The sequence below is a fragment of the Ammospiza nelsoni genome, chromosome 13 (assembly GCF_027579445.1).
Source record: "Ammospiza nelsoni isolate bAmmNel1 chromosome 13, bAmmNel1.pri, whole genome shotgun sequence".
NCBI classification, from domain to species: domain Eukaryota; kingdom Metazoa; phylum Chordata; class Aves; order Passeriformes; family Passerellidae; genus Ammospiza; species Ammospiza nelsoni.
This window is the reverse complement of record NC_080645.1, coordinates 4,377,638-4,391,568: the sequence shown is the minus strand read 5'-3', so window position 1 is coordinate 4,391,568 and position 13,931 is coordinate 4,377,638. Positions and strand designations below refer to the sequence as shown.

At 34.9% G+C, this 13,931-nt stretch overlaps 1 protein-coding gene across 2 annotated transcripts in view; it reads right to left on the bottom strand.

The window, feature by feature from the left end:
• The window catches only part of CEP89 (centrosomal protein 89), a 33,977-nt gene that overhangs the window by 18,017 nt on the left and 2,029 nt on the right, over window positions 1–13,931 (bottom strand). For both annotated transcript variants that reach the window (XM_059481212.1, XM_059481213.1), the window contains exons 3-13: window positions 12,225–12,380; window positions 10,519–10,720; window positions 8,684–8,789; window positions 6,687–6,715; window positions 5,467–5,521; window positions 4,479–4,697; window positions 3,944–4,086; window positions 3,578–3,628; window positions 2,519–2,602; window positions 1,573–1,674; window positions 546–657 (exon numbers count right to left, since the gene is read on the bottom strand). In XM_059481212.1, coding sequence (XP_059337195.1) covers window positions 546–657; window positions 1,573–1,674; window positions 2,519–2,602; window positions 3,578–3,628; window positions 3,944–4,086; window positions 4,479–4,697; window positions 5,467–5,521; window positions 6,687–6,715; window positions 8,684–8,789; window positions 10,519–10,720; window positions 12,225–12,380 — 1,259 coding nt within the window. The remainder of the gene's footprint in view (window positions 1–545; window positions 658–1,572; window positions 1,675–2,518; window positions 2,603–3,577; window positions 3,629–3,943; window positions 4,087–4,478; window positions 4,698–5,466; window positions 5,522–6,686; window positions 6,716–8,683; window positions 8,790–10,518; window positions 10,721–12,224; window positions 12,381–13,931) is intronic.

The following is a 13,931-nucleotide window of genomic DNA, read 5'->3' as shown; positions in this document are numbered from 1 at the left end:
TTAATTACTAGTTGTTTATAACATTATGTAACAGAGCATTTGTCAGTCTGTGTTTTAACAGTTTGGACTTGACATTTTGCTGTCTCAAGCAACTTGGTTTGGAATAGTGCAGAAACTTCAGGAGTACTTCTTTTCAAGGCTATAAGCTCACTGAAATGTCATTTTACTCTGAAAAATTCTGATTCAGTTTGAAGTGCTCTTCAATTATGCAAATGACTGTGTTGCTGTTTAACAGTTCTTCTCACTCTTTCAGAAGGAATCAAAATTGAGTATTTTTTATACTGTCAATAGGTGATAATGACATTTTTTTTAAGTATCAGTTGACATCCAGAGCTGGATCTCCTATTAATGTTACCTACATTCAAGGATGCTTTTTAGACATATATAAAGTTGTAAAAACCCCCCTAGCCAACCAAAACCAAAACTGCCAAGCTTGCCAAAACAAAAAAAAGACAACAGAAAACAAACAAAACCCCTACAAAAATCAAAACCTGCAGTACCATCTTTAGTGTAGTTCAGATGAATAGCAACTCAAGCACTTTTACCTTCTTGAACATGCTGTCTGTGACTATCTTTTGCTTTAGCTTGTTGAATTTTGAGTTGCTCCATCAACACTGTGTTTTCTTCCAAGACAAGCTTGGCCTGAGTTTGCAGCAGCTGCCTGCAATGATAAATGTAAATAAAATATAACTCAGATGTTATGTCCAAAGAAGAAACACAACTACGTGTCAACAGTGTAAACTTAAAAAATCATATTTGAACCTCTTTAAAAAACAGATTAAAAATCCTTATTGAAAGCAAAAAAAAAACAACTTGTTCCAAGCTCCTTGTGAGCAGAAGCTCACCCACAGTACACTCAGAGCAGGATGAAAACTCTGCAGTGGCAGCAAATCCTCTGGGCAGTAGGTCTGGCACCAAAACCATCCCTGTGCACTCCCATCCCAATCCCAAGAGAGAGAGGAGCTGAATCCCAGCCAAAACCTCCAGGGATCTCTGCACTTCCCAAGGGAAAGCCCCACAGCTAAGAGCCTGCAGTCAGCTGCACTCTTCCTCCTCTTCCTCCTCCTCCTCCCAGCCACATCTGTTAAGTATCAGTCATTCCCCTCTCTTAGGCAACAAATGGGAGGAAAAAAATTAATAAAAAAGGAAAAATCCTAACCTCCAACAGCTACTTGACTTGATTATGCACTGTCTCACTTAATTTCATTTGCATTGTCTCACTTCTCAAAAACATCAAATTCTTCTAATGCCACATTCCAGTGCTATTTGGTACTAGTGTTAAACTGATGCCACTGGCACACTGTAAAGGTATGTAACCTGCAATACCTGGGACAGAATTACATGGGCTTCCAGGGCAAAACTCCACATTCATATTTAATCTTTACTCTAAAATTATTCCAGGCATTGCAGATCAGTATTGTTCCAACATGACAGCTGTGATGCTATTATTTCTTCAGAAAAACAGTGTTTAAAGAAAAAAAAAATCCTTAAGATCAGTAATTTTAAAACTTTGCATGCAATAAGCATGCAAAAATAATTTCTGAGTTTGAAATTAATTTCTAGTAATATAACTTGCCATTCTGTTGGGGAAATGCAGTTATTTAATTGCCCATGCAAATCTTCATTCTCCTTCACCAACTCTTCAACTCGTGCTTTAAAATTCTTCATATCCTCCTGGAAGACAAAGGATTTCATATAAAGTTCTTTATAATTATTTTGCTTTAATTTTTATATCAACAACAACATGCTTAGGTGCCTTCTAGTTCTTATCATAATAGAGTATTATCTCACTACTCACTCATCTCTGATTCAGGTGTGCATATTTGATTTCTAAATTGGTTCATTAATCTCGTAATAGTTGATTAAAAAATAATACTGATATTGTGCCACATTTTTGCAAGTTGTAGACCCTCAGAAGAATTCTGGAAATTACTGGATGACACTATCCATTTTCAGTAGCAGTGACATGGATTTGGATATGGTAAGACAACACAGTGAATTTACAATAATATAAAAAACCCTTGCTGCTTTCTGCTTATTTTATGGCTGAATTTTTTGAAGGAAATACATTTCTTTTTAAAATCCAGAAAAGTTGTACTCTGAAACAAATTGCTATTTTTTCAAAGATTCAGTGACCAAAAATGCTTCTAAAAAGCAACAAGAGTACCCAATCTTTTAATACCTAGAAGTATTCTTCTACCACAAAACCCACAAGCAGCTGCAAGAGCACTGAGTTTCCATCGTGAATGAAAAAAATTCATTCCACCAGTGACTAGTTTATGGTTTGCTCTATTTTTAGAGCATATCTTACATATGTCAGTGTAGTGCATGCTCCTAAATGTGAACAGGCTGACAAAAACAAGCAAACCAAGTAGGATAAAACAGCACAATACTATGCACGGAAAAGAAAAACAAAGTAGCTTTAAATTTTAGGCAGACAACAGCATTGGTAAATCCCTTAAAAATTCAGTAATTTTTTTTCTGCTTTAGTGGATATTTTTTCTAAATGGCAACTTGCCTCATGTTCAAGAATAAAATCTTCCTTTTCTCTTATTCTATCTTCATATGCCAACAGAAGAGGTGACAAATACTTCATATCCAACTTAAAAGAAAATTAAAAAATAAATACATGTAGATTAATTACAAGCACACAGACCATTATATACAGAATGATGCTGCAGAAACACCTCACAGTACTGTGTTAACAGCAAGCTTTGGAAAGGAAAAGACCTCGTGCTTCACTTGCATCTTTCTTCTAAAAAGCAGCTTTAGCTTATCACTACATGTAACACAGCAGATTATGGATGCAAATGAATACAAAATAAGATTCAAACACTTTAGTGAATATAATGCTAAAAAAAATTATCCCAGATTCATTAGTAAGTGAGAAGGGAATTTTTACACTCTCAAATCTGAACCATTAAGACTAAATACATTCATATGTGATTATTGGCTATTTTGGCTAAAAAGAGAGAGCAGGAGAACTTTCCCACTCTGTATAGTTGTCTGTATAGTAACAGTGAGGAAAGAAAATATCAGATCTGTTGAGTATTTCCAGGAGAAATTGCTTTTACATATTACAAACACATTCCTTTTCACAGACTATTTCCTTCTCCTCGTCAGAAATTCATAGGCTACTACTGGATTCATGACATTCCTACAATCAGAAAAATTCTGTTTTCCTTTAGTATGATCACAAAAAAAGTAACAGCAAAAGATTACCAATTAAGATTACCAATTAAGCAATAGACCTTGAAAGACCTTGAAGCAAACTACATGCTAGACAATTCTAAGTAAAGATGGCATTTATGATTCTCAGCATAACAATACTTTTCAATAGTTCAAAGATGGTGACTATGAGAAGCTTTAGCTTACTGTACATTCAACTGGAACTGCACCCATTCATTACAAAGTTCTGCCATACATATTTTTCTGCCACAAAAGAAATGTTTATAATATTCTATTAGTATGTGATAGTTCAGCAGAGTAATATCTGAATACTTTGATTCCAGTAAAGAAATTGTACTTCTTTACTTAGAGAGAATAAACAATCAAATGAAATGATTATTTGACTTACCAGCCATGGTGGTTGTGGTCCTTCCATGGGTAAGCTTTTCAGCTTTGCATTCTAGAATAGATAATTAAAAATATATAGACATTACTTCCTGATTTAAGCACCAGTAAAATCCAGTATGTTACTGATACCAAATAATACTGAATTCTTAATATTAGACTTAATGATAAAGGCTTTTTTTAAATTTCAGGAAAAGCCTGTGTAATTTATAGACTTTATGGCAAATCTGGAGAAAAAAGTCGTAAAAACTCAGAAGATTAAACAGACAATGGAACATTTCAGTAGTAATTATAATGAAGATAATGAAGATTGATAATAATAATGAATAATAATTGATTAATAATGATCATTGATAATAAAGATTCTCACCTCTTCGTGGGACAATGACCTGAATTTAGTCTGATAACGACTTAATTCTACATTTAAACGATGGACCACTGTTTTCAAAGCATCATTTTCATCTACCAGCTCTTGTGCTTGTTGTCTGAGAGAAAGTAATTCTGTTGCCTCTCCTATTCAAACAAATAACCAACAGGAAAGTTCAATTAAAATTCAAGAAATGTTCACAACAATTTGTTAATTGTAATGAAAAAAAATTAAATAAGTTAGAATAATAACAAATAACTTCTCTCAAAGAGAAGGAAAATTTGAAAAATTCCACAAAAAAACTACTAGCAAAAAATTCCATTCTATTTCAAACAACACAAGTAATTTTTTTTTAATTATCATGTACTTATTCCTTGACAAAATTTCTACAAATGTAGAAAATACTGTTTGGAAACTACTTCTGCATGCATACTTGCCTAAATCAATGACTTGAAACCTGCTGCTAGAGGAAAAAGTTGTAAGAAATTAGAAAAACTGAAACAAGATAACTACAGAATAGCTTATATGTTTCTCCCACCTTCTCTATGTGAGTTCTCTGCAGCTTCTTTAAGTCTTCTGTTTTCTTCTTCTAGCATCTTCAGCTTTAATTCCTGCTCTTTTATGAGCTGTTTTGTTCCCTCAAATTGCTGGACCACAGCTTGGTATGCCTTTTTCAGAGACCAATTTTCTTGTTTTAGCTCTCTGAACTTTTCTTTGCTTATATTTTCCCATACTTGCCTTGCCCGAGCAGACACATCTGTAATGCCACAGAACAAGGTATTTAAATACTAGCCAGACTGGAACAGGAATTTCAGCAATAACAATCCATTCTTTCTAATATTAACATTATATTGAGTGATACTTTAAGATCTAAATCAGTATCCAGACTGGAACAGGAATTTCAGCAATAACAATCCATTCTTTCTAATATTAACATTATATTGAGTGATACTTTAAGATCTAAATCAGTATCCAGACTGGAATTGGAGTTTCAGCAAATTTAAATCTATTTTTTCTAATATTAACATTATATATGAGTGATATTTTATAAGATTTAAATCAGCTCGTGGCTCAAGATAAGACTAGGGAAAACAAAAAACCGTGGATTAGGAAAGAGAGCTGTGAAGTGGCTGCAATTTCCCATCTTTTCTCTCAGACACTAAAAATATTCATTCTTTTAATGTAAAAGACAGTGTCAGCAGATCTCTCTCTCCCAAACATCAGTAGCTGGAGAGGTGATAGTGAAATGCCCACTGCAATAAGCAAAGGGCCCTGCATGGACTAGTCAGTATTCTTGGTCTCTGCACATTTTAACCACCCACCCAAAGGAAACTTCACATTCCTTCCCACTGAACAGCTTCAGTGTTATTGAACAGAAGTTACTGACCAATTCTTATAAAAGTAAACTTTTAGATTATCTGCAAAACTTTGGATATGTTGTTGCATCAGTAGAAGTGATTTTCATATACACATGCATATTAATAAAGTGAAAATGTCTGTCAAAGTCATTGAAAAATCCAAAGTACCTGGGGATGGTGGAGGTTTGTCATGTATCAGATTTTCAGCTACTGATTTTTCCTCCTAGTAGAGAAATAAAAAATGAGATAATCTACTTTAATAGCACCACTGCTGAAGAACTTAAGAAATTAAACTTTAGAAGGAGTTTCTTTTATAGCAACTAAATTGAATGTTGGATCTACTGCTAATAATACACAACTTATCATCTACTCATCTAGACATCATTTTATCAATTATCACTGCCATCAGTCACTTGTGGACACCTGAAACTCACTATTATCTTTAGTAGTCAGAAATGTACAGTTCTCAAAGCAATTATTTCCCAGCTGACATAAAAGTCACAAACACAAAGCTTCCTGATGAAACAGGAAGGGCATTCCTCCCACTTGTTAGTTTGTACAGAGTAAGACTTTAGAGCAGTCAATTAACTGGGTATGAGCAAAAAAATTAAAATGTGAAGTGTTTTTCAGAATTGAAGAACTTTGTTCTTGCTTTGCTGGAAAAAAAAATGGAAATATTTGTACTTCAGAAGAGAAAGAATTACAGTGTCATTTATGCTAATGTATTTACTTGAGGTGAAGGTGATGTAGAGATTTCTCCATGTTTTTATAAAACAACAGTATGTGTTGTAAGGATATGCTGTCATGTAATTTAACACATTGATGATACTGAGTGACACTAATGATTAAATGAGACAAAACTCATGAACAATTTCAAAGAAAAAGATACATGGTTAAGAACTTGTAGAAAAAAGTTCTGATAACAATGGAAGGAACTGACCATTTCCATAAACAATCTTCTGGCAAGTTGATCTGAGAAACTAAATTTTCAGGTATTCCTTTTCAAGCTTATGAAAGCAGTCAGATCAGCTCAAATAGAAAAGTATACAAAAATGCAATAAAGTCAGGCTCAGAATTTGAAAATTAACAGTATGAGCTATCTCTTGCTATAGCATGTTGGCTCTCAAGTTTCTTTCTTTCACATGAGAAATAACAGACAATATACTAAAAAAAAAAAAAAAACAAAGCCAACAACTTTTGTATGGCTCATTTACCTATATAGTAGCATTTTTTCAAAAGGAATGATTAGCCATTTTTTTATTCTAAAAGAAAAATATTCCATAGTGGCAATAAATTAGTTTTCTTTTAAGTGACCTCAAGCCTATCAGCTTTTTATGACAAGCTATTTTCCAAAATGCATCGTAAATCAACCTTTATAAAAGTCTTACCTTTAAATTCAAGCCCAGATTTTGGTCTTCTGTTAAAGAAAAAACAGATCTTTCAGTCAATTAGAACAAAAATTATTTTAAGTCCATAAGCTCTAAGGGTTCACAAGGATATGTATGCACACATATAATAAATGCAAATAGATGTAAGAAAGTCCTTCCCAAAGCACAGATTAGATCACTAATTTTCCATTAACTGTTTCATGGTGTAGCAGGACACTGATGTGAGACCTCAATTTACTTCACAGTGGATAGGTGCAAGTATGGAAGAAATGAAGCTGGTTTCTGTGATAAATTCAGAATTTAACTGAAGGAAAAATGAGATATTGTCACTGATTTTACTGGACTCGAGTCCTACTGCATCTCTGAACAAAACAATGTAATTCTGACAGCTTTCAAGGCCTGCAGCAGTTATCATGTACAAGAGGGATTAGAAACAGTTTATATATCCTACATTTTCAGTTTCATGCCTTCACTTCCCAAGTGGTTTTATCAAAGGAACTGTTCTTTCTGAATATTGTTCTCTATGAAATAGAGAAATAAATAGAGTCCACTGAAATAATACTGGGATCCAACATGAATAAAATTTAGAAAGACATAATTTTTTGCAAATTGACTCAGTTTTTCTTCCTCTTTCCTATCCACTAGCTACAGAGTGCTACCATTTGTGAGAGATACAAAAGATGTTCTAGAATAAGGGCCTGAGAGGCCTCTGTTCACTTCTGTTCATTTCTGTCACCTCAGCTCATGGGAAAGCACTCTGGGAAAGCCTCAGCTAAGGGGACAGCAAAAACCAAGTTACAGAAGCTAAAAACCAAGTTGTGTAAACAGAAAACAAGCCATACAAGCAGTGTGTGCTCAGTTTGTGTTTGGGGTTCTGACTGGTCAGGGACATGGGGACACTGTGGGATCAAAAAGGGCATGGGGTAAAGGAAATGTGAACAGCAGAACCTGCAGGGGCAGGCAGACACTGAATGTTTTTTCTATTCCATGGGAATGGAAACAGGTAAGAGTTTGCCCTCTAAATACAGCATTAAAATGTTTTTTGCAATAAACCATCTTTCTTTGCAGCTGCTATGGGGAGTCTGTTTTTCATTCATCATTGCTACAACTATCCTCTGTAAAAACTGCATTTTTCAGCTCCAAAATTAATTCTTATTTCCCTATTCTTGATTTGAAAATAACAGACAAGATAATTATGCAAGAAAACTGCTACACCCATATATTGGTGTTGCTCTATTGTTATAATTTTTTCCCACAATATTCTATTGTTATAAAAAAACAGCCTAAGGACAGATCCAGTAACAACCCAAATGTCCCTAATCTAATGAAATTACTTAGTGAAAAAAAATTATTTGTGAATCTTAACAATTCAGTGCTTAGGTTGATATTCTGAGACTCATTATCATGTTTATTTCTCTATTCTGAAGAAACATCCTGACACCAATAATGATACAACATTTGTAAAAGGTATAACAACACTACTATCATGCCATTTGATTATTTAAAAATTCAATTAGTTTTTACTACTGTTTTTCAGACAAGTAAAATAACTGATTAAAAAGGTTTTCCTCTATCTCTAGCTTTTGGCTTGTTTTTTTCTTTTGAACACTGCTAGTTTCTACAGTTTTTACTTTTTTCCATTTTATTTTTGAACACATTAGCACTCCAGAAAGTTCCAGATTACAAACCTGACTGTTTCAACAAAAGCATAGTAGAGAATGACTGCACTTTACAAGACAAGAGTTCACAAAACCTTTCTCCCCATTTCTTCATTTAACAGTGGCTGACAGTTCAGTGAGTATAGACCAATCTTTCCTCTTTATGCAGGATTTTAATTTTCTATAACTATTAGAAACTGCTAAGTACTTAGTAGCATTTCTTTAACTGCCATTTATAAAAGGAGCATAATATTGCAATATAGTATTACATTTATTTTATTATTTTTTTCCCAATGTTATTAAAAGCATAGCATTTTGACTTAAAGTAAGTTCACTTACCTTCTATTTGCACACTTGACTTATCCACCAGCACCTGACACTCAGTTTCATGGGAAGAAACCTCTTTCTTGTCAGCATTAGGAATAGGAGATTGTGGAAACTCTTCCTATGTAAAAATAAGACAAACCTCTCTAAATCATGAGGTCACTGTTAAAACAGCCCATGAACCCTGATATCTGCATGACACATTCAGTGTATTAACCTCCCAGTCACATTCAGAATTGTTCACCAATATTTTAAAATAGCAAATTATAAGATTTGTTTCTTCTCTTGTTTTCTTGGGGGTTTTTTGTGGTTTTTTTGTGTTGCTGTTATTTAGGACCCTATGTAAATAAAATATAAACCTTGAAATGATCAAGAGGAGGTTAGCAAGTATGAAGTGATTAGTTCAAGTACCCTCTGTCACCTTCTTTGGTTACAAGAGCCCATGAAATTATTCTCTGTTTCCTTGCCTGCTGTGGCATATATAATCTCAATTATCAACCATTTATCTACTGAATCACACTTTGAGGGATGAATGAACCATTAATGAACCACAATTAACATTATCTTTGCTGGTTTGCCCACTGATCACACACCACTGTTCCACATATTCTACTCACTCTCCCCCACCCTTTTTTTTTCTTCCCCTTCTGTGGTATTTTCTGTGTTTCTCGTCATAGGGAGGAAATGATGAATTTGACTCTATGTTTTCAGAAGGCTAATTTATTATTTTATGATACTATATTATATTAAAGAATACTGTACTATAGTTATACTAAAGAATTGAGAAAGGATTCAGACAGAAGGCTTAACAAGATACCAATGAAAAACTCCTGACTCTCAGCAGAGCTCCAACACAGCTGGACTGTGATTGGTCATTAAGTCAAAACAATTCACATTAAAACAATCAAACAATAACCAGTTTGATGATGATGATAGTAATAATAATAGTAATAATAATAGTAATACCTAAACTACATTCTAAAGCAGCAAAACACAGGGGAGGCAATCAAATAATTATGGTTTTCATTTTCTCTGAGGCTTCTCAGCTTCCCAGGAGAAGAAATCCTGGCAAAGGGATTTTTCAGAAAATGTGACAGTGACACCCTTCCCTCCTCTTACCAGCTACTGTCTCTGCACCTTGGGGTGTTTTATGGATTCTTTCACATTTTGGGATTTGTGGTGTATATTCTAAAACTGATGGTCATACCTTACTGGTGCTGGGTTTTGTTGAAGGGGCATCATTTTAGAGATCTTTTATTGCCTTTTTCCTACTCAGGTACTTCTTCCTGTTTCTTAAATTTTTGTCTCATTTTTGATTTAATTTTAAATGTGCCTTTGGAGTATTAAATTCATTACTGTTTAAGACAATCCAAAATTATAGCATACATAAATTCCCTGGTCTTCAGGAAAAGGTTATTTATTTTGTTTGATTCTGAATCTTCCCATTTCTATATAGGCCTGTGCTCATTAGCACAATACTGAACCATTAACTAAGCTTTCACCATCTAACAGTAAAATTACTACTGCTTTTAACAAATCATCTACTGTGTAAGTACCATGCTCAATATAAATTATTAGACATTTTATAAGACTATGCATCATTATTATATATAATTATGCATGATAATTATATGCAATACCAGTGTGCTCCTAATAACCAGAGAAACTCTGTGACAATCAACAAATCTAGAAAATTCATGTAAGAGTAAATGAATCACAAAAATTAGCATGTGAAATAAATATTGAATACATGTGTGAAGAGTAAGAAGAGAATGAGAAGCATCTGAGATATGAGCATGCATTAATTTATTAAAACACGGTAAAGGAACTAATGCATTTAAAAATTTTACCTTTTTAGTTTTGCAGGGAACAGAATAAATACCATTGGTGTTAAAGCTTCCTTCCCTTTTCTCATTACTCTGGCAGCTGGACTCTGCCTCTTTATCAGCATCTGAAAGATATGTATCCATGTCCTCATCTTCACCATAATTGCCTGATATTTCCAGGGACTGCAGAGGAGATCTGTCACAACCATCGAGGTTCCAGTTAGATCTGCAAAAGCAATTTAATGACTGTTTCAGCACAGTCTTCAAAACAACCCAACACTAGTAAAGTAGACCCATCAGTCTTACAATGTACACAAGTCCAAAGAGACACAGAGACATCTAAGCTTCCCTTCATTCCTTGTCAGATGTACAAAGAATGAAAGCAGAAACAGGACAGCGAGCAAGAGGCAGCAGAAACTCCTCAGCTGTAGCTGAACTTTTTAGCTCCTGGAAGGGAGGGGCAAAACAGCTCCAGTGTAGGGAAAACCCCAGAGCAGCAGCCCTGGCTCCCAAACACAGCAGAGACTCCCCAGGACTGCTCACTGGCATTAGCTGGTGCCTGGGCTTGGGCTGTGCAGAGCTCCTGCTGGGCACACACTGGCTCTGGGCTTCCTGAGAGCAGAGCAGCAAAAAAGGCCAAAGCAAAAAAAAAAAAAAAAAAAAAAGGCAAAAAAACCCCAAAAACAAAACAAAAAAACCAAACCAAAAAAAAAAAAAAAAACCCCAAATAAAAAACCCCCCAAAAAACCAAAACAATATGAAACAAACAAAAAGAAACCAACCAAAAAAAAAAAAAAAAAACCTAAAGAAAAACAAAATAAAACAAAAACCAAAACAAAAAACCAAACCGAAACAAAAAAAAAAAAAAACAAACAAAAAACCCCAACAAACAAACCAAAAGACAAAACCAAAAAAACCCCAGCCAACCAAAAAACAAAACCAAAACAACAGAAAAACCTAAAAAACCCCCCAACCCCCCCCCCAAAAACCAAAAAAGAAAAAACCAAAGAAAAAAAGCAAACAAAAAAAACCCAAAAACAACCACAAAAAGAAGCAGGCAAACCCCACAGAAACAGCAGGATCCCTGGTCAGTGTGTCCAATGGACACCCTGGCTCAGCTCCATTCTTCTCAACAGCCCCAGAGCCAGGGAGGGTGGGGCTGAAGCAGGGACAGCAGCCACCCTGGGCACAAACCAAACCAAACAGACCAAAAACCCCAAATGGTAAGGGATAATAAACCATCTCCAAGACAGTGTCAATGTGTATACTCTAAAATAGATAATTAACACTGGTACTACCTTCTCCTCTCCATCTTAAAATGGCAGATTAGAGACAGCTCTTAATTCTACCAAAAAGACAGTTTGAAATAATCATTTTAGTACAAAGGAAATATCTTACATGTAAATCAAATGATTCCTCAGTTCATCACATTCTGTAAAATTGATCATCTGACAGAAACAGTATGTGACTTTAGTTATGACTGTTGTACAATCAAAATGTGCCTCTCTGAAGATTGTATGTGTGACACCACTTTACAAAAAACAGAATAAGGATTGTTAGAGACTTCAGACTGAATTTATGATATGGTAAGAAAAAACTAAGTAGCTGTAACAACAGCTGTAACAAATTTTACCAGTTTGCTGTCACTCTGGTAAAATTGATCACTGAGAGATTCCAAGGTATCATCTATCATCACAATTTCAGGTATCAAGCCAGAAAGCATACACTACCCTATTCCAAGCTCTGTGACTGTTGCATATGGCTCCAAACATTCCTGTTCCAAGAAGGTGGAATCACCTTCAGAAAGGGATCTCTGCCGAGGCTGAGGAATAGCAACAGTGCGCCCTGTTAGTGCTGTTGCAAGGATTGCTGCTGCTAGAGCAGACCTGCAAGGAAACACAATAAAGCAATGAAGCAGTATTGGTGCTTTCTCTGTGCTCCACATTTTATAACTTTTCCTTTGCAAAACGTCTTCATTATTTAATCAAAGCAAAACGTTCACAGTTAACAAGCATAAATACCACTGAGTGCTGTGGGATTGGTTATAAACTATAACCTCCTATGGCAGACATCTTTTATGAAAAATCCTTTCCTTAGGATTTTTTCTCCTGAGAAGCTGAGAGGCCTCAGGAACAAAATGTAAACAATGGTTATCTGCTGCTGTGGAATGCAACAGGTGCATCTGGGATTGGCCCATGTTGGATGCTTGTAATTAATGGCCAATCACAGTCAGCTGGCTCAGACAGAGAGCCAAACCACAAACCTTTGTTATCATTCTTTGCTATTCTATTCTTAGCCAGCCTTCTGATGAAACCTTTTCTTCTACTCTTTTAGTATAGTTTTAATGTAATATATATCATAAAATAATAAACCAGCCTTCTGAAACATGGAGTCAGATCCTCATCCAAGAACCCCTGTGAACATTGTCACAACCTCCCAAAGCAAAGCATCAAACAATGCAGCTATCCAAGAGTAAAGTACAATATCTATTGATTTTCCCAATTCACATGCATGAAAATCATGGAATATACCGAGTTACTTTCCCCAAATTCACATCAATAATTTACAGTATTTAGCACTCACTTCAGCCATAACAATACTACCTTGTGCTGTGTTGAAAAGGTCTTCCATGTCCTGCTATTTTGTCTCCATTATTCCCTACTCTAAACCTCTTACTGATGACTCTGAAGTTGTTAATAAGAGTTGGCACACTGCAAACCAGGACAAGCAAACAGAAGTGCCTACTTGTGTGATGCTGTGGAGTACAGAGAAGGGTATGATGAAAAGGAAAAATAAGCAGTAACTAAGATAAAAGCAGTGAAAAGCTGAGAACTGTAAAATGAATGACAAGAACTTGAGACCAAAAAGAAAGAAGAAATTAATTAGAATTAAGTGGGAATGTTACAGACACTAAAAAGGCCACGGAAAACAACCAGAATGCAGAAAAAAACACAGAATAAAAACTGTAAGAAACTACAACTTAAAAGAAAAATAATTTGCATGTTTCCAACCCAGAGTGGTGTTACATGCCAGTTTTTTAAGTCCCTGGTATGGCAGCAAGGCTTAATTTATGTTTTTCTAATGAGCTAACATTTCCTGACTCACAGCACTCGTGCTGCTGCAGTCCTACACTCTACTGTAGCAGCCAAATTTAAAATTTCACTAACTTTAAATAGTCCATTTGTCTTTAATCGACTCAGACAAGTCACATATTCACAACAGTTACTGTCCTGAATATTTACCACGCTTAGGAGTGGGGAAAAAAAGCTCAGAGTGAAAAATTTCCCTCCTTAAAAACACATTATTTTGATGAAAAGTTCTGTAAACATGGTAAAGACATGCAATTATTCTAATCAGATTTTTCTAGTATGCTACAATACCTGATGAAACAACAAAAAATATGTTTAAAAAAGAAAATAATTTTAAAAAACCCCCAA